The sequence below is a fragment of the Gobius niger genome (assembly GCF_951799975.1).
Source record: "Gobius niger genome assembly, chromosome: 15".
Taxonomy (NCBI): Eukaryota; Metazoa; Chordata; class Actinopteri; order Gobiiformes; family Gobiidae; genus Gobius; species Gobius niger.
This window is the reverse complement of record NC_136866.1, coordinates 18,784,915-18,807,329: the sequence shown is the minus strand read 5'-3', so window position 1 is coordinate 18,807,329 and position 22,415 is coordinate 18,784,915. Positions and strand designations below refer to the sequence as shown.

Genomic DNA, 22,415 nt, shown 5'->3' with positions numbered 1-22,415 from the left:
CAAGGTCAGAGCTGGAATGTTAGGATTGATGATAATAATTCATGGGTTAGTAAAACATCAATACAAACATTTTATAAAACATCCTATTACTCTTACATGCTTCATTTAATATGGCTTCGTACCAACCCTCACCATGATTTCATACAGCAGTTCATATAGCGGCATTACAGTATTTTACAGAGGCACATTTAAAAGTGATATATGTAGCTAGCCAATTCAGGAACAGATCTCCCATTACAATAACAGACACAGTATTTACCTGAAGCATTTCAACTACAATCAATGCCAAGCTCATCATGTTTTGCTACTGTGTTAGCAATTGTTGTCAAAGATACTTGGCTGTATTAGTTAGTAGTAGTACTAGTACAGTTACATATTTCAATATAGGGTTTATAAATGAAGCTACATTGAGTGTAAACCTGAGTTAAATTACATCTACACAGAGACTAGAAGAGTTGAAACATAATCAGGGTTTGGCAATAACTTTCCTCTGGCTGCTGGTGTATTCACTTTCACTTTAGGACAAATAAGACGAACGAAATAACAGTAAGTGAACCCAGGTCTATCTACAGTATATGCTCTAAAGCTTTGTTTGTTTGTTTGTTTGGACAGAGAAGCAGCTAAATATGGTTTACATTTAGGTTTATAGTTTAGGTATATAGCATATATGTCAGTGGTGCTCAAAGTGCAGCCCGCGGGCCAAATGTGGCCCTCAGGCTTTTTATTGAATTGGCAAACATCTCCAGAGAAACTACTTTTACTGCAAGTTTCATAACTGAACACAATTAAAACGTCAAATACTAATATTTAATTGTGAGACCGAGCTGACATCATGGTTCCAAGCCCAAATGAAAGTGTGGGGCAACACTTACACTTCGATATGTGGCCCTCGATAGAAAAAGTGTGGACTGCCCTGATATATGTATAACATAAAGTATAACATTAGCTCATAGACCGTGTAACGCATGGAGGTAGCATCGCTATTAGCTGCTGAAGCCGAGTAGGAAGTAGGACATGTTTCCAAAGTCCCTCGCTCTCATGGGCTTTCATTTAAACTTTTTTTCCTCCTTATGTCATTATTGAACACAGGTCTGCCTTTCTGACCTCTGACCCTTTAACATTTTTTCCTTTTGCTATCTTTATTTTGGCTCTATGGTATCTGGCAAAGTGCTAGCATGAATGAGCTTCAGTTAGCCTGCGCTGAACGCTATGGGGGAAGCCCACTTAGTCCATCACAATACTACAGTCTATGGTTCAGCCGTTGATTTATAAATCATGAGCCGATATGGGACAAAAGTTTAAGTCTGCATAAGATAAAACATTTGGCCAGACAGTTCTAGTCAAACCCTGATCACAATCCAGGAATTAGTTCAGCAATGATCCCAGTAAACATAATTAATGCACTGAATATTTCTGTAAACAAAGATTTCCCATTTCCCTTCAGATTAAGTGCAAATTCCAAGTGGACAATGGACATTTAGAGGCGCTCCACACACATGGCGATGCCCATGCCACCTCCGATGCACAGCGAGGCCACCCCTCTGCGCCCGCCCGTCCTGTGGAGGGCGTGTAGGAGGGTGACCAGCACCCGGCACCCCGACATGCCGATGGGGTGTCCCAGGGAGATCGCGCCCCCACTCACGTTCACCTGGGGATACAGTAAAAAAAAGATGCAATGTCAGAATTTTCCCCAAAAAATTGATTTAATGCCAGTTTGAATCCAACTTAATGCTTTTTAATGACATTTAAAAGGGACTACACAGAGTTTAAAAATGTTAAAATTAAGTATTTTCCTCCCCCTACATTCCAGCCATTTCCTAATGTGTAGAATGAGCTCAGACCTGTTCTCCACAACTGCCTCTAAAATCCTGCAAAGGTGCCATCATGCACCAGCTTAATATAGAAACTGCAGTTACGCGTAAGACCTGAGGTGGCAGTAGTGAGTATAAAAATGACCAACTTGCATCTAGTCCCTTTAAGGGCTTTGATGTTGAGATTTTGGCACAGTTCATTTAATGACTTGAAACCCTGGATCAACACAAAAGCAGATTTGACCCCCAAAAAGTTTAATTAACTTTTCAGATATTAAACTATCAAAGTAGTCATCTTTGTTTCAGGTTTAGCTCCAAGTCATTGATTTTATTATTCTGCGCTTTTTATTCCAGTCACTAGTTCTGAAAAAATGTCCGTGATCATATGTTGGTTTATTAAAAAGTCCTCTGGTGATAAAAGACCCATCATTTGATGCTATTCTCGTCCAACTTTGAGACATGAATTTGATCAATTTGACATGTGGGCCACTGCTCCCAGTTTAGCCTCACTCCACTTTAGTGACAGACGAGGACGGCTCTGTGGCACATCAGCGCTCTCAGTGTAATGTAAAGTTCACTCACTGAGACAACAGCGAGGGTTTATCCTAAACACGAAAGCAGCCCCAAACAGCCCACATTTGATAGTTCGTAGAAACAGCAATATGACCGATTGCTTTAAGTGTCCTTAGGTATTCCAAACGTTTGTATAGGTGCTCTTGGGAAAGTTATCCAAATGTCAAAGAAGAAGCAAACCCAGGCACTCCAAACAATATGAGCAGCACGAGGAAGTTCTTAAAAGGACTTTATTTAAATGGCCAAGCCAACATGTTTCAACCACCAGGTCTTCATCAGGACTTAATACAAAATAAATAAATAAAAATGTTCAAGTAACCAGCTGCGTCACAAATATCAAATCACTAATGCAGATTTTTTAAAATATATTCACAAATTGTTAAATCAATGTTCCATCTTCTCCTCGTCAGCCTCCCGGCTCAGACATGAATACTATATTGGATGGATTCTATTCTATTCTTCAAGAGCTCACACTTCTTGGAACTGTCCTCACATAACAGTTTACTGGACTAAAATGTTAAAATCAATTCTGTTGTTTGTGGAACTCAGTTGCAGGTTGCTGGATGGGTGGATGGGTGGATGGATGGATGGATGGAAAAGCCAAACTAGAGAAAATGTGCGTTCCTGTGCAGTCTCTGAGTTTGCTTCTTTTTTGTACTTTTAACAGTACATTCGCACAGCCTGATAATGATCTTTGATAGTACACGGACAGTACGTCGAATATTTCACGTACCTTATCGACATTCAGGCCGAGCTCTTTGACCACAGCCACAGACTGGGCAGCAAACGCTTCATTGATCTCAAACAGGTCCACCTGGTCCAGCTTCCACCCCGCCTTCTCCACCTGCCGGCCCACATGAGGTCAGAGTTTAGAACGCTGTGAACCATTTGAGGGCCCAAAGTGTTTCCTTACAGCCTTCCTGATGGCCGGTATGGGCCCTGTCCCCATGACCGAGGGGTCCAGTCCCGCCTGAGCCCAGGAGACGATGACGCCCAGAGGTTTGAGCCCACGAGTCTTTGCCGCTGACTGGCTCATCAGGACCACGGCAGCTGCTCCGTCATTTATGCCTAAAAACAGTTTTTATCACAGACACAAAACGGTAAAGAGCTTCGTCAGAACCTGGATTATTTACTCTCCAAAGTCGAGAATTTAGAAAGGTTTTTTTTTTTTTATTGTTCATTTATAGTAATACTTTGTTTTCCATTAATAAAATGTTTGATTTTGCTCCTCACTAGGACTGGGTATCTTTACTTTTTATACTTAGTATCAAAAACCAAGTACCAAATATTATATGAAGTATTATACTGATGTCTGAACGTTTTTTCTGATATCTAAAATATTTGTCGTCTAGAACCAGAAAACAGAACATTAATGTGTGGAAGATAATGCAAATGTGCTATATCGGGTTCAATATTGGCAAAACCAGAAAATATTGGGGCAAAAATAAGAAACAATTGTGTAAAAAATAAGGAAAATAGGGAGAACATGGGGCAAATTGGAAACAGGGAAATTATTTGTTCTCCTTTTCCTATATTTGATACACGGTTTTCCCAAGGCAACACTTCTCTTTTCCTCTGCGCACGGGCCGCATCTTTGGCATGACAGAAATTAAAATTATATCTAAAATCTCACTATGGGACAAGAAAAGACAATAGATACCAAAATAGATAAATAAAAACCCTGTAGGAGTAGAGATCCCGACCTGATGCATTTCCAGCAGTGACCGTCCCGGAGCCGTCTTTGATGAAGCAGGGTCTGAGTTTGGACATGGTTTCAATGGTACTGCCATGACGGGGGAACTCATCCACCTTCACCTCCACCGGACCTACACACACACACATACGCACACAAACATTGACCATTGGTTTTATCCTTTTAATTAAGTCAAATGGTTTTGCAGTTGGGAATACTTTACCTCTTTAATTTAAATCAGTAAAGTTGAGTTGGGCTTATTTACTTTCAATTGTTTACTTTGTTTTCAGCCTAAAAATAATGTTGGTTTCCTAATTACCATTGCCTGTTTTTGCTCCTCTATTTGCTCCACTATATTCATAATTCAGCATTTGTTAAAGTAATGGGAGAAAGTTCAGTCACTCCCTCTGACTGCTTTAAACATGACCATATATGGGCACTTGTCTGTATGTAGGTTAAATGATAAGAATCAAGGAAGAAAACTGACATGCTTTAAGGACCTGTACAAGATCTATCTATTTTCTATAACAATAAAGAGTCAGGATTTAACTGTAAATTATTAGTATTGGTCTAAACTCATTACAAACGCTAATCTCCTGATTCTTCACGGGGATGAGTTTGTTAGCACATTTCTCTTTACTGTCACAGTAATGCTAATCAACCAGCCTGCTAGTTCCTAACAGATGCTGAGAAATGCTATATAATTAAAATAATGGTACCGGGGCTTTAAAGAAACAGTACAAATATGGCTGAGGGCAATGGAATGAGACTCTCCATTTCAAAGTAAAACAAAAAGTCTATGTTTCCTGTATTATTGTATGATAAATAATAAATAACCAAGAAAAATAAACAGGTGATTAAATATCAGACAGCTGCATGCAGAACATAGCAATAATGTAAAGAGGAACAATTAGCTCGAAGACAGATGGATCAGCTGATGTCCTTGCCTTTCCGGGACGGGACCTGAACAGGGACAATCTCCTGATCGAAGTGTCCTGCTTTCTGCGCCGCCTCTGTCCGGTTCTGGGACAGCACCGCGAAGCCGTCCTGGTCCTCCTTAGACACAGCCCACTGCTTGGCCACGTTCTCCGCTGCAAAAGCATATGGACAAAGCGTGTTCTTGGGATGGTTTATTCATGTGTTCATGAGGAGCAGAGGACGCACCTGTAATCCCCATGTGGTACTTGTGGAAGGCGTCTGTCAAACCGTCAGCCACCATGGAGTCCTGCAGTGCGGCGTCCCCCATCTTCACTCCAGCTCGCATTTGGACTGTGTGCGGAGCCTGGAGGACAAAATATTATTACTAGATCATGAAAATGTATATATACACATGTATGTGGTACTAAGATTGATAATTGTGTGTGTTTGGTTCTTTTCCACAGAACTCTATCAGATAATGATAAAAATAACTAACAACCTTTCAAAATCCATAAAAGGCATTAATCCCCAACACACAGTAAGTGAGTTACTAACTGTCATACAATGAGGGAATGATAGTTTACCAATTAAGAATTATTTTTGAAGGATTGATTCAAAGCTAGTGCCTAAAGCATTATAGATTTTAGAATCTACACAACTGAAAACCTAAAACAGCCTGATGTATTACTGTTTATGCTCTACATAGCTGTAACCTAAAAAGTTATCCATTTGCTTAACTCTAGTTTTATGCTTTCATTCACTTGTATATTTCATTTTATAGAACGTATACTTCGTAATTTAGGTTGAACAACTAGTTAGATAGTTTTGTATTTTTTATTTTAATATATGATTAAAATAAAAAAATAAAAAATAAAAAAATAAAAATACAAAAACTATCTAATATGATAGACGGATCGGTGCGGCGTCAGCAGTGATGCGGTCGCTGTATCGGTCTGTCGTGGTGAAGAGGGAGCTGAGTCGGAGGGCAAAGCTCTCGATTTACCGATCGATCTACGTTCCCACCCTCACCTATGGTCATGAGATTTGGGTCATGACCGAAAGGACAAGATCGCGAATACAAGCGGCCGAAATGAGTTTCCTTCGCAGGGTGGCTGGGCGCACCCTCCGAGATCGGGTGAGGAGCTCAGTTACCCGGGAGGAGCTCGGAGTAGAGTCGCTGCTCCTTCATGTCGAAAGGAGCCAGCTGAGGTGGCTCGGGCATCTGTTTCGGATGCCTCCTGGTCGCCTCCCGCGGGAGGTGTTCCAGGCATGTCCTAGTGGGACAAGGCCTCGTGGAAGGCCCAGGACACGGTGGTGGGACTATGTCTCCGAGCTGGCCTGGTGTCGCCTCGGGGTCCCCCCAGAACAGCTGGAGGAGGTGTGTGTGGATCGGGAAGTTTGGGCATCTCTGCTGAGACTGCTGCCCCCGCGACCCGGCCCCGGATAAAGCGGAAGAAAATGGATGGATGGATGGATATATGATTATGCAGCTAGTTCATCCATGTTCTTCAGCTTTATCCGGGGACGGGTTGTGGACTTCCCTTTGCACGCACACTTCCTCCAGCTCTTCTGAGGGGATCCCGAGGCGTTCACAGGCCGCAGAGAGATGTCCTAGGTCCTCCCCGGGAGACTCCTCCCCATGGGAAACGCCCGGAACACCTCCTCGGGGAGGGACCAGGAGACATCCGAAACAGATGCCAAGTCTTCAGCTGACTCCTCCCTAGGGGAAGGAGCAGCAGTTCTACTCCGAGCTCTAACCGGGTGACTGAGCTCCTCACTCTATCTTTGAGGGTGCACAAAGGCACCCAGTCACCCTGAGAATATTTTGGTCATTTTGATTAAATCAGCTGGTTTTTGCTCTGTATATATGTTTGACCATGGGTGGGAGTAAGAACGTAGATTGGCCGGTAAATCGAGAGCTTTGCCAGCATGTCACTGCAGACACCGCACTGATCCGTCCCACACTCGTGATCAAGACCCTGTGGTACTTGAACTCCTCCACTTGAGGCTGGAGCTTTCTACTGACCTGGCAGGCCTACAAGTGGACCTGTTGAATGCAATTTTCCCTCTGTGGGAGAAAAAAGGATGTTCTCATATTCCATACCCTGCTCATGCTCTCCATGCCTCCTGCCACCACCACCGAGGCGTCCCCCACCTGGATGGACTGAGCCCCCAGACACACGGCTTTGAGCCCAGAGCCACAGACCATCTGACAGCTCCAGGCAGGGACCGTGTAGGGGATACCAGCTCCAACACTGGCCTGCCGTGCGGGGTTCTGACCATCACCTGCACACATTTTTTTCCCTACAAGTTTAGTTTCACATCCACATCAGAGTGCGATTCAATTATATTTCTACAGCACATTTTATAAACAAAAGTTTTTGTGTGACACACAAAAAGTAAAACAAATGTGAGTCAGTGAACCTCAAGTCACGTTACTGGCACAGAAACTCCCGAAGCCCACCTCTCTCTCTTTATCTTATCTGCCTTTTTTTCATGTTATCTAAAACCTTAGTTACCTGCGGTCAGGACATGCCCCATGATGACCTCCGACACCTCCTCAGCCTGGACTCCTGCCCTCTTCAGAACCTCCCGCACCACCACTGCTCCCAGCTCATGGGCAGGCAGTGTGGACAGGGAGCCATTCAAACATCCTGAGGGGAAGAAGAAGTATTGTACAGTCTGTACATATTAACAGAGCAGGCATGACCTCAGTGAGAAGTTAAAGAGACTATACGGAGTTTAAACATGTCAAAATTATGTATTTTCCTCCCCCTACATGTTCCAACAATGTCTTGAGGTGTAGAATGAGCCCAGATCTATTCACCACAACTGCCTCTAAAAACTTTGGGTCGGAATTGCCGAATTAATATAGAAGGTGCAGTTACACGTATGACCTGAGTTGGCAGTAGTGAGCATAAAATGGCGAACTTGCATCTAGCCCCTTTAAGGAGCTTCAGAAAAACTAAACCTTTAGACCTAGGGGCTATATTTTGAGTTGGTAGCAAACAGAAAGAAGAAAAAAACGACATATCTGCATAGTGTTCATTTTTACAACACATTTTAATTTAGTTTTAACTTACAGTCAAGACTTGGTCAAATAATTATCTGAGATTTTAGCCTAGTTTTAGTTGACTAAATTTTACATGTAATTTTCTTTGACAACTTTGCATTTATAATATTTATTATCAATCAAGGTAATCTTCTTCATGGAGCTTTTACCACATGAACAAAGCACAGAGCTGTTCCTTTGGCAGTGGTGATATGAAGCTCTTTCAATTGGAGATGTCAATGATTTCAGTCTCTCTCTAAATTTTCAACTCTTAATTTAGTTTAAGTTTAATTTTAATCAGCAAACATATTACTTTGACTAAAATTATGACAAAAAAATTCAGTCGACGAAATTAACACATGCATATATGCGTATGCATATATGGCTCCGTGCAGGAATTATGTGTACTGAACTGAAACTACAATGCAAAAATAGTTTGATGGTTTTGAACAAAATGGCTACCAATAGTTACCTAACAATACAGTTTTTTATGTACACATTCACAAGATAGACAAAATAAACCAACTAAATTGTTTACTGTGGTGTACAATAATCGGAAGGTTCTGAATTTCCCAATGTAAATAATACGACAAATCACTCTCTTGATCTTACTATCTGCATGCTGCGTCTGACCAATCACGGACGCCTCGTGCTCTGTCGCACTAGGACTCTCAGCCAATCACAGGCCGAGTACGAGCTCGGGTTCAACAGGCAGCCAATCGGAGCTACGCAAGACACCGCCTACTTGTCTTCAATTACCCAAATTAACAAGATGAATGAATTGTAGCTAATTACTTGAAATGAATTACACCGAATTCCCGTGATTTAGTAGTGTTTTCTGCATTAGCAAGAATTATGAGAGCAAATACAAACTCAAAACGACATTAAACAGCAATTACGAGTGTTAAATCGGTAAGTAAATCACAAAAACATGTGTTCAAGACACGTTCTACTTTACCGATCGGGGTTCGTGCTGCAGAGGCGATGATGACAGGCTCAAAACTCATGTTGTTGTATATTTGGGGGGTGTTGGTGGATAAAATGAAGGAGCTTGGTCCCCTGTTGTCCTGTATCCTTTAGCGCACGAGAGCTGAAGCAGTGTGACAGGTCATAGCACTACTCTGCTCCGCCGGTCATTCGCTAGTGTGATAGCTTGGCACTGCCGCTGTGGCAAACGAAGCCGCCATCTTGGGACGGTAGGAAGAGCCCAATTATACTGATAAAAGTACTGGGACTGAAATCTATTGCTTAAAGGTTATGTGGGTAGACTGTTTAGAAGTGAATTCATAGAGTAAAGGTCAACAGTTTTAGTCAAAGTATATTTTAACACAATTACATAAATCAATGACATATTTATCTTAATGGTTGAACATGGGCATTACATAAAGGACAACAAATGCATAAGCTATGTCACCAACACATTCAAAAATGAGTTAACATTTAAGTGACCCAGTCAAATGATACATGCAGGTGATACTTAACATTTTATCGAGTTCAGCTTGCAATCGCAATATGGCTGCCTGGCTTTATGTGAATAACCACTCTAGATTAGCATTTGAGCCCGTTCAATATGGGTTGACTTGCACCACCTCGTGTTGTGGAGGTTTATTAAAAAAAATATAAAAAAGGAGAAAAAGTCAAGACGTGAAAGGAAGGTATATTTAAAAATTTTAATCAATTTGATATTCAAGTTATTTAACCAGCAGTCCAGCTATATCAACTATTTCCAATGCATTACATACTTTAGTGGTAATGGTTTTCCAAATCAGAGGACATGTAAGTAGTATTAAAAGTCTTTTATTTATTTGGTCAGTACATGTAGAGGACTTAAGTCAGAATATTATGAACATCGCATATAGCTACTCACAATTGAAAAGAATCTTTTGAACATAGTTTTACTCTGCAAATGGAAAATTAAAATGGCATTTAAAAAAAAAAAGAAAATAAGGTCAACCTCTAATGACCCTAACTTTGTGAAAAAACTGTAATTCAAAAAAATTCACAGGTTTTTGACAAGTTACAACAGATGATGCCTGATCTGTCAAGAGCTCAAACAAGAACAGAATGATGTGCTCCCAAATGTCACAGTCGAACTAATTAGACTTTCACTCAATTCAAATCTAACATGAACTCATTGTAAATATCACCACTTAGCAACACAAACCTGCCCGGCGTCACAGAAAGGGAACAAGGGTGAGAACCAAATGTGTGGGACGACAGTGCTGTGTGCTGCCTGTTTGATTGTAAAAAAGGTACATGTCGAAGTACATTACAAAAGCGTGGTGTCTCTGGCGCTCATGTCCAGACCGTTGTGGGTGTGCCGGGAGCCTGCAGTCCTGGAGCCCTTGCTCAGGGCCTTGTCCTCATGGGGGTCGGTGGTGGAGTCTGTATCGTTGGAGTGTTGAGTCAATGAGGTCTCGCTGCCAGTAGGAGAGTCCACGCTCTCATAGCCCGCGCTCAGCTGGGCCCTGGCTGCTGCAGTCTGACCCCCTGCCTCCTCTGAATGGTTGGACAGTTTGCTCTCTCCGGGGCTGGACACATTAGGGGACATGGGGAAGTCTTCCTCTGTACTGCTCACCTCCCTGTACAGGCTTGGCGTGGTGGTCTCGCTCCTCTGTGATGAGTTTCCGTTACTTGGTCCGTTGGAGACCCTGTAGTCTTTGCCCACTACTTCAGTGGGAGTACTGGCCTGCTCTGGTGTGGCTGGGTCTTTGGAGGCAGACGGTGAAGTCCTACTGGGCCCAGCTGTAGAGCCCTGTGGCTGGGACAACAGCTGTCGACTCTCCTTGAGCTGCTGCTGCAGCACTAGGATGGTGCTCTGCATGCCCTCCACCTCCTCGTCCAGCTGGATGATGAAGTCATTGAGCTCTGAGGAGACACAGCAGGTTACAGTACAATAGGTCTGTGTGTGTCTAAAGCCAAGAGAAGAGTGGAGCCCTCACCATCCTGGCTGCTCTTCAGCTCCTCACTGTACTTCTTTTGCAGGGCCAGCTCAGCCTCTAGCTGAGCGATGCGGCCCTGGGACAGCTGCCGGCCCAGCTCCTGGTTCTCCTGGATCAACATGCGGCACTTAGCCATCAGCTTCTTCCCCGTTTGGCTGCAAGGGAAATAAAGCTCACATCACAGGGTGAACCACAATGAACACAGCTCCCTGACACCAGTCTATCCAACACAATATTACACCAGGTACACAAAAGGCTTCCATTACAACCAGCATTACTCTGGGTGAACCCAGTGTTATACACCAACATCCACAAGCACAATGTCCAAACACTTCAGCTGTACTTATTACCATCTAGGATCCGTCTTCCATTTAGATTGTTAAAATCCTCAGTTCAATAAATGGATAGAACTAAGCTGGCTTTGTAAACCACAGCATCATTTGGCCAATAATAACTTAGGTGGTTTTACAAGCTTGTTTTAAAGCATTAACAAACTTTAAATTCCCCCAAACATTAGCAATAATCCACCCATCAAGTGAACACAACAAACTCTAAAACACTATTTAGTGACACACCAACATGAGCATCATCTTTGATCAGAGCAGGAGAAAACAGGTATCATATATTTGTGAGTAGTTTAAGCTAATGCTAAATGCACACTCTGGAGGTCCCCATTTACAGGGGAAATCACTCGGCCATTGTGGATCATGTACCATAACAAAAATTCAAGTCACCCAACTTCATATTCCAAAAATTGTATTGAAAGTACAATTAAATACTTTATTTTTAAATAGAGGCCACAGTGACTATTTTCTTTTTTTTTTTCTTTTTTTCCCAATACTGCGCTCGGCATAATGTTTGGGTCAAGAGCTGAGGGAAGAAAAGTCAGGTCAATGACAAATACAGTGAACACAATACATCGTCATACTTGTACATGAAATTGTAACATGAGGATTCACAAGTAGAAAACAGGACTCTCCCGCACCTACAGCAGTGTGCTGTACAAATGCAAATCAGGCCAACTCATGCCCAAATTCTTTGACCATTGGGAAGGTTTTTCCAATTCCAGACAATATTATTTGTTTTACACACTGCAATAAGTGTTTCAGAGAGCCCAGAGAAAGCAACTGAAATGCAATCAAAACAAAGTCACAAAATAAACATGGAAATCCACTCTACCGTAGCGAGCCACAGACCCTGAGGCCTGAACAGTCCTCTGTGGACCAGAGTTCTACTCAGTCTTCCCCCCGAAGTCTTAGCTTTAGCTCCTGAACTGTCCTAGAGTCTTTACCGGTGTGTGTGTGCAGTGGTCCACAGTGCTGTCTTATTGTCTTTAAAATGTTCTCTGGCTGTATTATGGTTATGTGAATGTCAGTTTGAGCTGCGAGGAGCGTCCGTCCCAGGACGTTAGAGACCACCTCTTCACAACAGTCCGCACTCCGGTGAGGGGCTCGTGGGAGAGCTGAAACACAAGTGTCACCTGACATACTGTCTTTGACCATACGTTATGTGAAATGTAGCTGGATAATACAAACGCATGGCACAGTGTAAAGTCTGAGTCTTGGTGCCTTCCCCTCACATGGTCCTGCAGGGCTGCAGAGAGTGAGTGGGGGCGTGACAACAGCGGCCCTTTCTGGGGATGGGGTTATTTGATTGTCTTTACCTATCAGGTGTAAATTTCCAGGCACTCAGTTCATTTTGGGCCTGCTCCAGTTTGTCTTTAGTCTGTTCCAGTTCGCCCTTCATTTTGAGGAAAAGTAAGTTGATGGCAGGGTCCACCATGGCTGACCGCAGTTGGGCTGCACCGGGCTGCTGGACTTGCTTGAGGTACTGGATTTGAGTCTGCAGAAGGAAAGATGTGTAAGTGACCAGGATAGTCAGGACCACATTGCACCATACATTTATTTACTTTCTATCTGAAGACAACTGACCACATATACTGTCCAGGACAGGTGGTTACTGTTATACGTGCAGTCTCGAGTGTTAAATGTGTGCGGTCAGTATATTCACCATAGCTGGTCTAGGAATAGCATGAAGATCTATTCTACTGTCTCTGATAGGAGCACTGCACGCTCTGGCCCAAACGGCAGTAACTGGTGCAACTGTTTATTAAAAAGATTTAACCCAAAGATGAATGGAACACACAATGAATTTATCCTGATGTGTTAAACAACATCCCCAGATGGATGATACTACCCAGATAGACAGCATGACTGCAGTCTTAAGTCAGCAGAGGAGGGCTGAAAGGTAAGTGTCTGACTCTATGATTCCAACAGATACTCACTGTGCACTCCTGCATCTCCTGCTCCTTGGTGGCCAGCCTCATGACCAGGATGTTCTCCCTGCGGGCAGACTCCTGTTGCTGCTGCTTGAGCTTCTCTTCAGACTCCTTCAGTCCTGGCACATCGTTAGCTGAGGTGATCCGGGGGAAACAAAAGCCACGTATCAGTATAGGAAGTTCCAAATGTTTCAGAAGGAATACATAAGTATGATACTTACAGCATAAATCTGCGTATTTAGCCTCCAGGGCCTGGAGATAGCCTTCATGTTGCTTCCACCTAAGAGTAGTGAAAGACAGATAGATGAGATGTTCAGCCTAACACTGATGTCTTCAGTGCTCATGCAAGTACCTCGTACACAGCTCCTCTCTGGTCAGTGTCTTCATGTCTGATTCGCTGAGGCGAATCTGGAGGGAAAAGCATTATTAATATTTGTTTATATGCAATTAAAGATTGGAAACAAAAATGCGATATAAGCTCACCTTCTTAGGGAGAGGCTCCTCGCTGGTCATGGTAGACCTCTACAAAGAGCAGAGAATCAAGTCAGACATGTGTTTATGTTCACAGCTCTGCATCAATGACGTGCAGATCCACGTTGTGTACAAACAAGACTATTTACTCTTGAGTTGAGCCCATTTGAACCAAAACACGACCGTTGAACTAACTGCAAAATCAGAGGCTGGTTTTATTAAAGCTTTAGCCATAAAACCGAGGTAAGGTAACGAATGGAGCCGCTGAGCCTGTTAGCTGGTGTGGCGTGCAACAGCCAATGTTACGACAGAACTGCTCAATGAATAATCCTGACTTTTTCATCCGCCAACCGCCCAACTGTTACAGAAGATAAAACAAACGTTGTAGTTCCTAATCGACCCGAGAGCCGTTCTTTGTGCAGATCCTGCCTGCATGCGGGCGGGTGTTGGTTGTTTTCAGTTTCTTGTTATCACAAAATGGCGCTGAAGGAAACTACTCCCTCCCCTGCGAGAGTCTTTCCTGACACTAGCGCGCTCTTGGCTGCAGAGAGCGGGCCATAGACTGGATACACGCTTACCCGCTGAGTCTGCCCGGATGCTTCCAAAAACAGAGGGTTTCAATAGTTCCTTTAAAAGTGCGAAGCCGAAGTAATTGATAGATGATAGAGCAGATTCACGCTTTGAAGCGTAGGCGCGGCTTGCTCCCGATCATCTTTCTCACGAAGGCAGAGCGGAATGGCTTCGCTCGGACAGCGCTCTGCGGATACGAACAGAGAGCAGAGAGAGGAGACAGAGCACTCACTCCGCTGCGAGGACCGGAAACCAAGGCAACATGATTTGTGCGCACCCAAGTATTTCAGTACTTGGATGTATGCAAATGCTGATGGCTAGAATATAGATTTTAATATACTACTTCCTGAAATCACATTTATTTGATATCATATCTATATGATGATCGACCAGGTGCTTGTGTATAGAAATTGTGGCTGGACTTTTAATATGCTTTTAGTGATTAACTTTTAGTAACTAAAATCACGTTTCTCCCATTTTGATACAGTTTAGAACGCTGAGGTATCAATTTATCTGCGATATACAATGCTTGCAGGAAAAAGACACTTGAATAAATAATGATAGTTGTCGGTGGCTCGAGTTTAACAATAGATGCGAGTGCCATCACCTTCGGTAACGATCTCTCCCCTTGCTGGCAAATTCCACGTGATTCCGTACTGTTAGAGTTTTAAAATTTACGCTTTATTTATATTTTTGCGATAGATGTATAGATTATCCATCGTAACATTACTCATAATCTAAAATTATATTGAATTTATATTGTTATTATACGCACACGAAAAAACGGAACATGCATGGAACCTAATCGGGTAGGTTAATTGATACTATATATTTACTCTATTTAAGTCTATATTTTACCACATACACTTGCAGACTAATAAATGAATATATTTTGCGTTGATTCAAAAAGAGTAATATCCGTAAAGTGAACCGCTTCGGTTATATAACATGCACTCGATCTTATTTCACCACCTAGAACCCCCCCTATTTTACTACGATGGTACCGTCCGAGGGGGCTGTAGCACATTTCAAGGGCAGCTAGCACTAGCAGCCGTGTGGGGGGGTGCTCTGTGCTCTGGCGTGAACTCTGTCCTGTACCTGGGAGCCCAAGAATCAACCATGCTTTGCAGAGCAGCACAAATCCGCAGGTATGTCTCCCAAAACCACCAAACGTGAACAATATCGGTGTCTTTGTTTTGTTTCGAGACTGCAAAAAGGTGCCAGTGGCTCGTGTTAGCATGTGTGTCAGTAAAGTTGGCACAGTTGTTATGTAGCCAGATGCTAGCAGCTCTTTCATTCTCTAAGCTGTGGCGCACCAACTGTCACAGGGTCACATGTGTTTGATCAAGTCTGACTAAACTTCTTTGCATGAATTATTTCTATATGTCTGTCCAGCCTTAACCTCCACCAAGGCTTCTGTTACCATTTTACCCCTAAGTTAGACAAATATGTTACTTTAGCCCTTTTTAAAGGTGTACAACAGTTTTGAACCATATATTTTTGAGGGTGGGATAAGGGTTTATATAGAACTAATGTTAAATTTCACTATAAGCATCTTTAAATAAAGGATGCACTGGTCTTATCCTTTTTTATACATATTGCATATGTGATGCTTGACCGAACAGTCAATAAAACTTTTTTTTTCTTTATCTACATCTTTTGTAAACACTGTGACTCAACAGTTTTTTTTCTCAGCTCAGTCATTCTATTGTCTGGACAGGAAACGAGAGTAGAATGCCAAGCAGACCCTCAACAAAAAGACTTTTAGTGTTTAGTGTTTTAGAATATCTTTAAAAATGGGCTGAACAATGCACTCTTTGGAAATGGAACACAGCCAGAATGCATTCTAAGTCTGACAGCATGCTGCAATTCATTTCATGTAGAACTTCCTATGTTTGTAGGGGTCAAAATGAGGTTGGTTCTTTCCACATTAGCTCACATTAGTTTCTTCGCTTGAGCTTGGCATGTGCTTGAAGAGGGTGAGTAATAAAAGAACGTCCAGACTAAATGTTGACTGAGGATGAAAACCAACAGCAGCTCTTGCTTCCATCTCTTTTCTTTCCCTTCCCAATCACAACAGAAAACAGAGGCACCACTTTGGCCACTAGATGTCACCAAAACATTCCAAACATGAGTTCCAGTAATTTGAGAATATCTAATTGCTATTTTTTTAGTTGTTTTTTTCATGAAGAGTATTTTATTTTAGTGTGAAAATGATTGCAGGCTTTGTGATTTGTAAATCATTAACGTTGCCTTTTCTGTTGTTTGTGCAGATGTGCGGCCGGCCTGAGCTCCTCTTTGAGCCAGGTGAGTGCAGCCAGGCAGAAGCACACGCTGCCCGACCTGATGTACGACTACGGCGCGCTGCAGCCTCACATCTGCGCAGAGATCATGCAGCTCCACCACAGCAAGCACCACGCCACCTACGTCAACAACCTCAACGTCACAGAGGAGAAGTACCACGAGGCGCTCGCCAAGGGTACGGGCACTATTACCCTGTCAATGGAAGAGACATGCACTCACAAATCTACTGTCAGGCTTATCGAGGCTGTACTTTTCTGTAACATGGACAAAGAACGGATTTATTTACCACAGACGTAAACTTTTGTGAATGTTCAAAGAACTCCACTTTGATAGAAAGCAATAGCATTGGCTGTGTATTACTTTGTTTTAGGGCTTAGCCTCTTAACTCCCGTCTTAACCAAGTGCATTTTCTCCAGTTCCGCTTTACCCAGGTTACAGGGCAATGCCTCATTTGAAAGCTAAGACCTACAAAACTGAGCGGAACAGATCAGATAATGACAACACTCTTTCCTCACAACAATGTGAGGAAAGAGTGTTGTCATCACTTTTTTGACAATTCGTTTCAGTGCGATATTTTTTTTTATTAATTTTTTTTTTTTTTTCATCCTCATTTACTTCTAGTTTTTGTCACAATTTTTTGACACTCTTTTGAAGAGCTTTTAGATTTGGTTAAAGTCCAACTAGAGAAAACGTGCTTGGTTCAGGTGGGGATTAAGAGGTTAAATAGTTCCCGGAGAGCTTCATTCTGGTCCTCAATCACATCTCTATTTCTGTCTTTTAAGTAGTGTGCTCGCTCCCAACCTTTGGTCATGAATAATGGAAATAAATGGTTATATTTCTTAAAATGAAGACTAAGTGGAAACGTAAATAGCTGTCTATTCATATTAGCATATTAATGTAGTTTTTTAATTTCTCTTGAGCTGCTGGTCCCCATGCTGCTCTCTGTTGGCAGTAACAGGCTGTAACCCGTTTTGGAAAGAAATACTCGTATGAAACACTTGTATGAAAGTGGTGCTACACAGTTGAAACTTTTATAGTGAGGGAAATTCAAGCGCTAAAAAGTCCAAGGAAAGTGTGTGAACTCAAAACACGGGTGCACTCACTGATTTCAAATGTCTATGTAGAGGCCAGGGTTGAAATGATGAAATTGCCAGTTTCCAGTTCTATAACTTCATATTAATGTGCTCTCTCTCTTTTGTCGTGCCAGGCGATGTTACAGCACAGGTTGCCCTCCAGCCTGCTCTGAAGTTCAATGGAGGAGGCCACATCAACCATACGATCTTCTGGTCCAACCTGTCTCCTAATGGAGGGGGAGAGCCACAGGGTAAGCTCTAAGACTCATTATTATCTCTTCTTTTTCACTGGTTATTGTATATTAGATGGATTCTTTAAGCTCGTCATCATACCGCCGTTCTCTTTTCTAGGTGAGCTGATGGAGGCCATTAAGCGTGACTTTGGCTCCTTCCAGAGCATGAAGGACAGGATGTCTGCTGCCACTGTGGCCGTGCAGGGCTCAGGCTGGGGCTGGCTGGGCTTTGATAAGGACAGTGGAAGACTGCGCATCGCTGCCTGTGCCAACCAGGACCCCCTGCAGGGAACCACAGGTAACTATAAAACCATTCACACACACAAAGGCAAGAGGGGTTACAGTGGCTCTCAAGATGTGGTCGCCAGAGGTTCATGGGAATCTGATGAGGCCGTGTACCTGATTTCCTTCTTCTTCTCTGCAGTAACCACATGATGTTGTCTCCTCTTTAGGTCTGATCCCTCTCCTGGGCATTGACGTCTGGGAGCACGCCTATTACCTGCAGTACAAGAACGTCCGACCCGACTATGTGAAAGCCATCTGGAACGTTATCAACTGGGAGAACGTCAGCGACCGTCTCAAAGCTGCCCACAAGTAGACTCTCCAACCACAATCTACAATGGACAGTAATGAACAGTACTGGAAATGACAGGCATCATCTGAAACGCATTTGCTAAAGCTTTTTGCCATAGGTCCATAAGATTGAAGTCCTTACTGAAGCGCACAAAAATAGCCTACTTTTACATTAAGGCTTCTATTAATCAACTACATAAAGCTACAGGTACAGTCACTGTATGTAACATGTACTGTACAAGTTGTTGGTCAAAAAACGTCATGCTCAATTCTGTCTCTGCTGTGGTGATTTTCATGTAATATAATAAAATAGGATTTATATTGGACCAGGCTTAAGTTATTTGTATTTCAAGGGATGTTTGGACAATGGAAGTATTTTGAAATGGGCCAACAGTAAACACTGAGGTCTGGAATTACTGGGCCAATCTACATGAAATAAAATTGTTTAAAAGCTCAGTTTTCTCTGAAAATATTCTGAAAATAAAACTCAATACCGAGGTCCTCTGTTAAACGTATATCGGCTACTATATTTACTGTTTGTCTCTTTTCCAAATGCACTGTTTTCTCTCAGCAATATATTTGATAATTGATTGACTGCGGAATTCTTCTTCCGCAGAGCTTTCAGCACCTTCATGCTTTGTGCAATTTATGCAAGTTATGCATCAAAACGTTCCGCATGTTGAGGAGAAGGGTGCTATTACTTTTGGGACTTCTGCAATTTACGGTTTTTCCGCAATCGGCCGAAATGTCGGAGATTTTTCCCATTGACTTATAATGGGGCTTCCGCAAATCCATGCTTCTCTGCACTTTTTTCTGCATTTTATGCAATTTCTGCACTTTGTGCATGTTCAGCTTCTGCAACTTGTGGGTTTTGAGAAAAAATTGGCCTTCTGCAGATTTCCAGTTTTTTTATACGAGAGTTTGAAATCTTTGCATTGGTGTGTATGGGGGAATCCAGCCAATGGGGAGACTCCAGGACTTTCAGCCATTTGTGCAGCTTCTGCCAATCAAGCACTTTCAACAGTTTGACCAGTTTATGGAATTTAAAAGTTTATGCAATATTAATAATTTAATATTGCATAATATTAAATTATGCAATATTTAATATTGCATAATTATTATTATGGGATTTAACCAGTTTATGCATTTTAAACCGTTTATGCAACTTAAGAGTTTATGCCATTTAGGATTAATGAATTTTAAAGTGTTTATGCTATTTACATAATTTATGCAAATTGACCCATTCATGCATTTTACCACTTTATGCAGTTTATACAGTTTATGCAACATGACATTTTATGCATTTTACCAGTTTATGCAAATAAGATTATGCAAATTAAGCAATTTATGCATTCGCTTCCTGCAATTCCGCAGTCAATCGCAATGGCGCAGCCATTGCATTACTAGTTTTATCATGTTCTTCAAAAATCATTGTAAAAATGTCTAGTTCTTACCTTTTCAGCTGCAACATTCCTAGTCGAGTGCTAAAATGATGCTAGGTTCTATAAACAACACTAAACTATGACTGGATTGGGCCCATGACCATCAGGATAAAATTCAGATTCTGTCTTAAACAGTGAACCGTCACTGCTGTCGCATTTAGGTGTAGAACAATCCATTAATTTAAAGCACCAAACATTTTTTTTCTTAAAGGCAATTTTGTACTTGCAGAGATATCTTGTCTAATGTATTTCTGGAGCATCAGAAAGTCCAAACTATGAAATATTCAGCAAGAACAAAAATTCCTGACCTACTTTTCATCATTTTGTAAATATTTCATGGCTGTTACAGTTCGATGCTCTGCTACTTCCCAATGTGGCCAGAGGGAGGCACTGTCTTCCTTCATAATGTCTTAGCATTCTTTTATACTGTAAGGATTCTAACGAAATCTGAACAAACCTCTGACTCATGCTTTGCTTACACGCTACACAACAAGAAGACCATGTCACTGAGATGAGCTGATAGACAATGGTCCACACCATAATCATTCTGAACATAACGCAAAGTACAGATAATATACAAACACATAGACACAAACAACTGACTCACTGATAGGCAGTCACCCTCTCTACGTAGAGGAGTGCAAGACTAGGATAAAAGGCGACTGTCAACGGAATTCTGGACTTCACTTCTTCTCTTTCTTTGAAGTCACCAGCTGGTTATACAACTTTGTAACTAGGAACAATGGCAATAAAAGCCTTATCTTTGAGACGACTTCTATCTCCAGTGTATGCTTTGGCTATATCCAAATAACTGTTCTCGCGTGATACAAAAGAACCAGATCCTAACAATTGGTGCCGTGACCCAGATATCTTCGCGAGAGTAGAGGATCGCTGTTATTATTATTTTTTTTAATATTTATTGTACTTGTTGGGAGCCGCAGCCTGAGCACGTGACCACTCAAAGGGGAAAGAGGCCTCAGAACAAGGTAAGCAGAAAACCTTTTCTAAATTTCTGCCACGCTCGAGCGTGTTATTTCCCTATATTTGAGTGGCCTCGCTCTTAAGGTTTGGTACTTCCCTATTTAAATTTTGACATACACTGATGAAAGGCAAAAGAAAAATGACAAAAAAGATTGCCGTTCCTTCTTACAAGGATTCCTTAGATAACAGTTAAGGTTTTATTTAAAGTTCCGTGCGCAAACACGTCGAGAAAACTAGGTAAACTACAAAAAACTGGAAAAAAAAAACTATATATATAAAAAATATAAAATAAAAATTTTGTTCCGTGCGTAAACACGTCGAGAAAACTAAGTTCCGTGCGAAAACACGTCGAGAAAACTAAGTTCCGTGCGCAAACATGTCGAGAAAACTAAGTTCCGTGCGAAAACACGTCGAGAAAACTAAGTTCCGTGCGCAAACACGTCGAGAAAACTAGGTAAACTACAAAAAAAAATACAAAAATACAAAAATATAAAAAAAAAAAAAAAAAAATATTTCTTCCGTGCGCAAACACGTCGAGAAAACTAAGTTCCGTGCGAAAACACGTCGAGAAAACTAAGTTCCGTGCGCAAACACGTCGAGAAAACTAAGAAAGCGCGCAAAAAATCATAAAAAAAAATATATAAATAAAATAAAAATATATTAAAAAAATAAATACAGTTAAAAAAATAAATAAATAATAAAAAAAAATAGTTACAAAATGGATAAGAAGGAAATGAGGGAGGATGCAACCATAAATAGTGAAATATTTGAACAAGAGTGCCCAAAATGGGTCGAAGCAGACCCAGAAACTGTTAGAGGAATGATGCTTAAGTTAATCAGAGAATGGATGCCAGGAAAATCTAAAACCGATATTATAGTGAGAGTGGGAGACCTAAAGCAGTGGATGGAAAAAGCAAAAAAATATGGTATAATTACTAGCAAAAAAGGACTTATACCAAGCCTAAACACCATTCAAACATATAACAGAGCCATTGACCATAAGATACAGGGACTTTTGGAGCAGGAACAAGATCCTAAAATTTTCAAAGGGAAAATAATACAAGACAAAGTAAAAAAATTAACAGCTATGTCGGCATTAAATGTGTGGATCATGAAGACATGGTATAATATTGCCCAGAGAGAGCAGAAGAAAGACACAACAGTAGAGGAGATAGTGCCCTTTGACCAGATAGCTCAGTGCAGCCAGGCTCCTCAGCACTCTGAGCAGATAACCACAGCACACGTCTCACCCTATGCTGATGTGATTCAAGCACTGAAAGATTTGGCAAAAACAGAGTTAGTTGCAGAACAAACACCCACTGTACAGGCCCCTATGATTTCAATCAAAGAAGGAATATTAAATTGTGATGACTTTGCCTTAAACACAACCAGCGAGGACCCAGGTTTTTTGGCATTAGAAACAAAACTGTTGAAAGAACAACATGAGTACTCTAGACAAAAACTAGAAAAAGAGCACGAATATACCAAATTGTGGGAAGAA

The 22,415-nt window shown here is 41.7% G+C and overlaps 3 protein-coding genes across 3 annotated transcripts; 1 reads left to right on the top strand and 2 right to left on the bottom strand.

The window, feature by feature from the left end:
• Positions 1-1,377: 1,377 nt before the first annotated feature.
• acat2 (acetyl-CoA acetyltransferase 2) lies at positions 1,378-9,152 on the bottom strand. The gene is made up of 9 exons (XM_079572788.1): positions 9,006-9,152; positions 7,515-7,649; positions 7,100-7,281; positions 5,242-5,359; positions 5,025-5,168; positions 4,088-4,210; positions 3,298-3,452; positions 3,118-3,228; positions 1,378-1,648 (listed from the first exon to the last, which is right to left on the bottom strand). The coding sequence occupies exons 1-9, from the start codon at positions 9,052-9,054 to the stop codon at positions 1,478-1,480; spliced, it is 1,188 nt and encodes a 395-aa protein (XP_079428914.1). The 5' UTR covers positions 9,055-9,152; the 3' UTR covers positions 1,378-1,477.
• A 667-nt stretch (positions 9,153-9,819) lies between these two features.
• wtap (WT1 associated protein) lies at positions 9,820-14,500 on the bottom strand. The gene is made up of 8 exons (XM_079571912.1): positions 14,317-14,500; positions 13,751-13,789; positions 13,620-13,675; positions 13,489-13,547; positions 13,274-13,401; positions 12,653-12,831; positions 10,990-11,144; positions 9,820-10,915 (listed from the first exon to the last, which is right to left on the bottom strand). The coding sequence occupies exons 2-8, from the start codon at positions 13,778-13,780 to the stop codon at positions 10,317-10,319; spliced, it is 1,206 nt and encodes a 401-aa protein (XP_079428038.1). The 5' UTR covers positions 13,781-13,789; positions 14,317-14,500; the 3' UTR covers positions 9,820-10,316.
• Positions 14,501-15,335: 835 nt separating this feature from the next.
• On the top strand, positions 15,336-18,918 carry sod2 (superoxide dismutase 2, mitochondrial). Its single transcript, XM_079572849.1, has 5 exons — positions 15,336-15,456; positions 16,582-16,787; positions 17,820-17,936; positions 18,037-18,216; positions 18,371-18,918. Exons 1-5 carry the CDS (start codon positions 15,428-15,430, stop codon positions 18,514-18,516), a joined length of 678 nt encoding a protein of 225 aa, XP_079428975.1. The 5' UTR covers positions 15,336-15,427; the 3' UTR covers positions 18,517-18,918.
• The last annotated feature ends 3,497 nt before the right edge of the window (positions 18,919-22,415 follow it).

Coding starts and splice junctions, on each gene's coding strand:
- sod2 (XM_079572849.1), top strand. CDS start 15,428: ATGCTTTGCAGAGCAGCACAAATCCGCAG. Junction 16,788..17,819: donor CCACGAGGCGCTCGCCAAGG/GTACGGGCACTA, acceptor TTGTCGTGCCAG/GCGATGTTACAGCACAGGTT. Junction 17,937..18,036: donor TGGAGGGGGAGAGCCACAGG/GTAAGCTCTAAG, acceptor TCTCTTTTCTAG/GTGAGCTGATGGAGGCCATT.
- wtap (XM_079571912.1), bottom strand. CDS start 13,780: ATGACCAGCGAGGAGCCTCTCCCTAAGAAG. Junction 13,402..13,488: donor TAAATACGCAGATTTATGCT/GTAAGTATCATA, acceptor GGATCACCTCAG/CTAACGATGTGCCAGGACTG. Junction 12,832..13,273: donor AGGAGATGCAGGAGTGCACA/GTGAGTATCTGT, acceptor TTCCTTCTGCAG/ACTCAAATCCAGTACCTCAA.
- acat2 (XM_079572788.1), bottom strand. CDS start 9,054: ATGAGTTTTGAGCCTGTCATCATCGCCTCTGCAGCACGAACCCCGATC. Junction 3,453..4,087: donor CACTGCTGGAAATGCATCAG/GTCGGGATCTCT, acceptor AACTGTTTTTAG/GCATAAATGACGGAGCAGCT. Junction 1,649..3,117: donor TCGGCCTGAATGTCGATAAG/GTACGTGAAATA, acceptor CTGTATCCCCAG/GTGAACGTGAGTGGGGGCGC.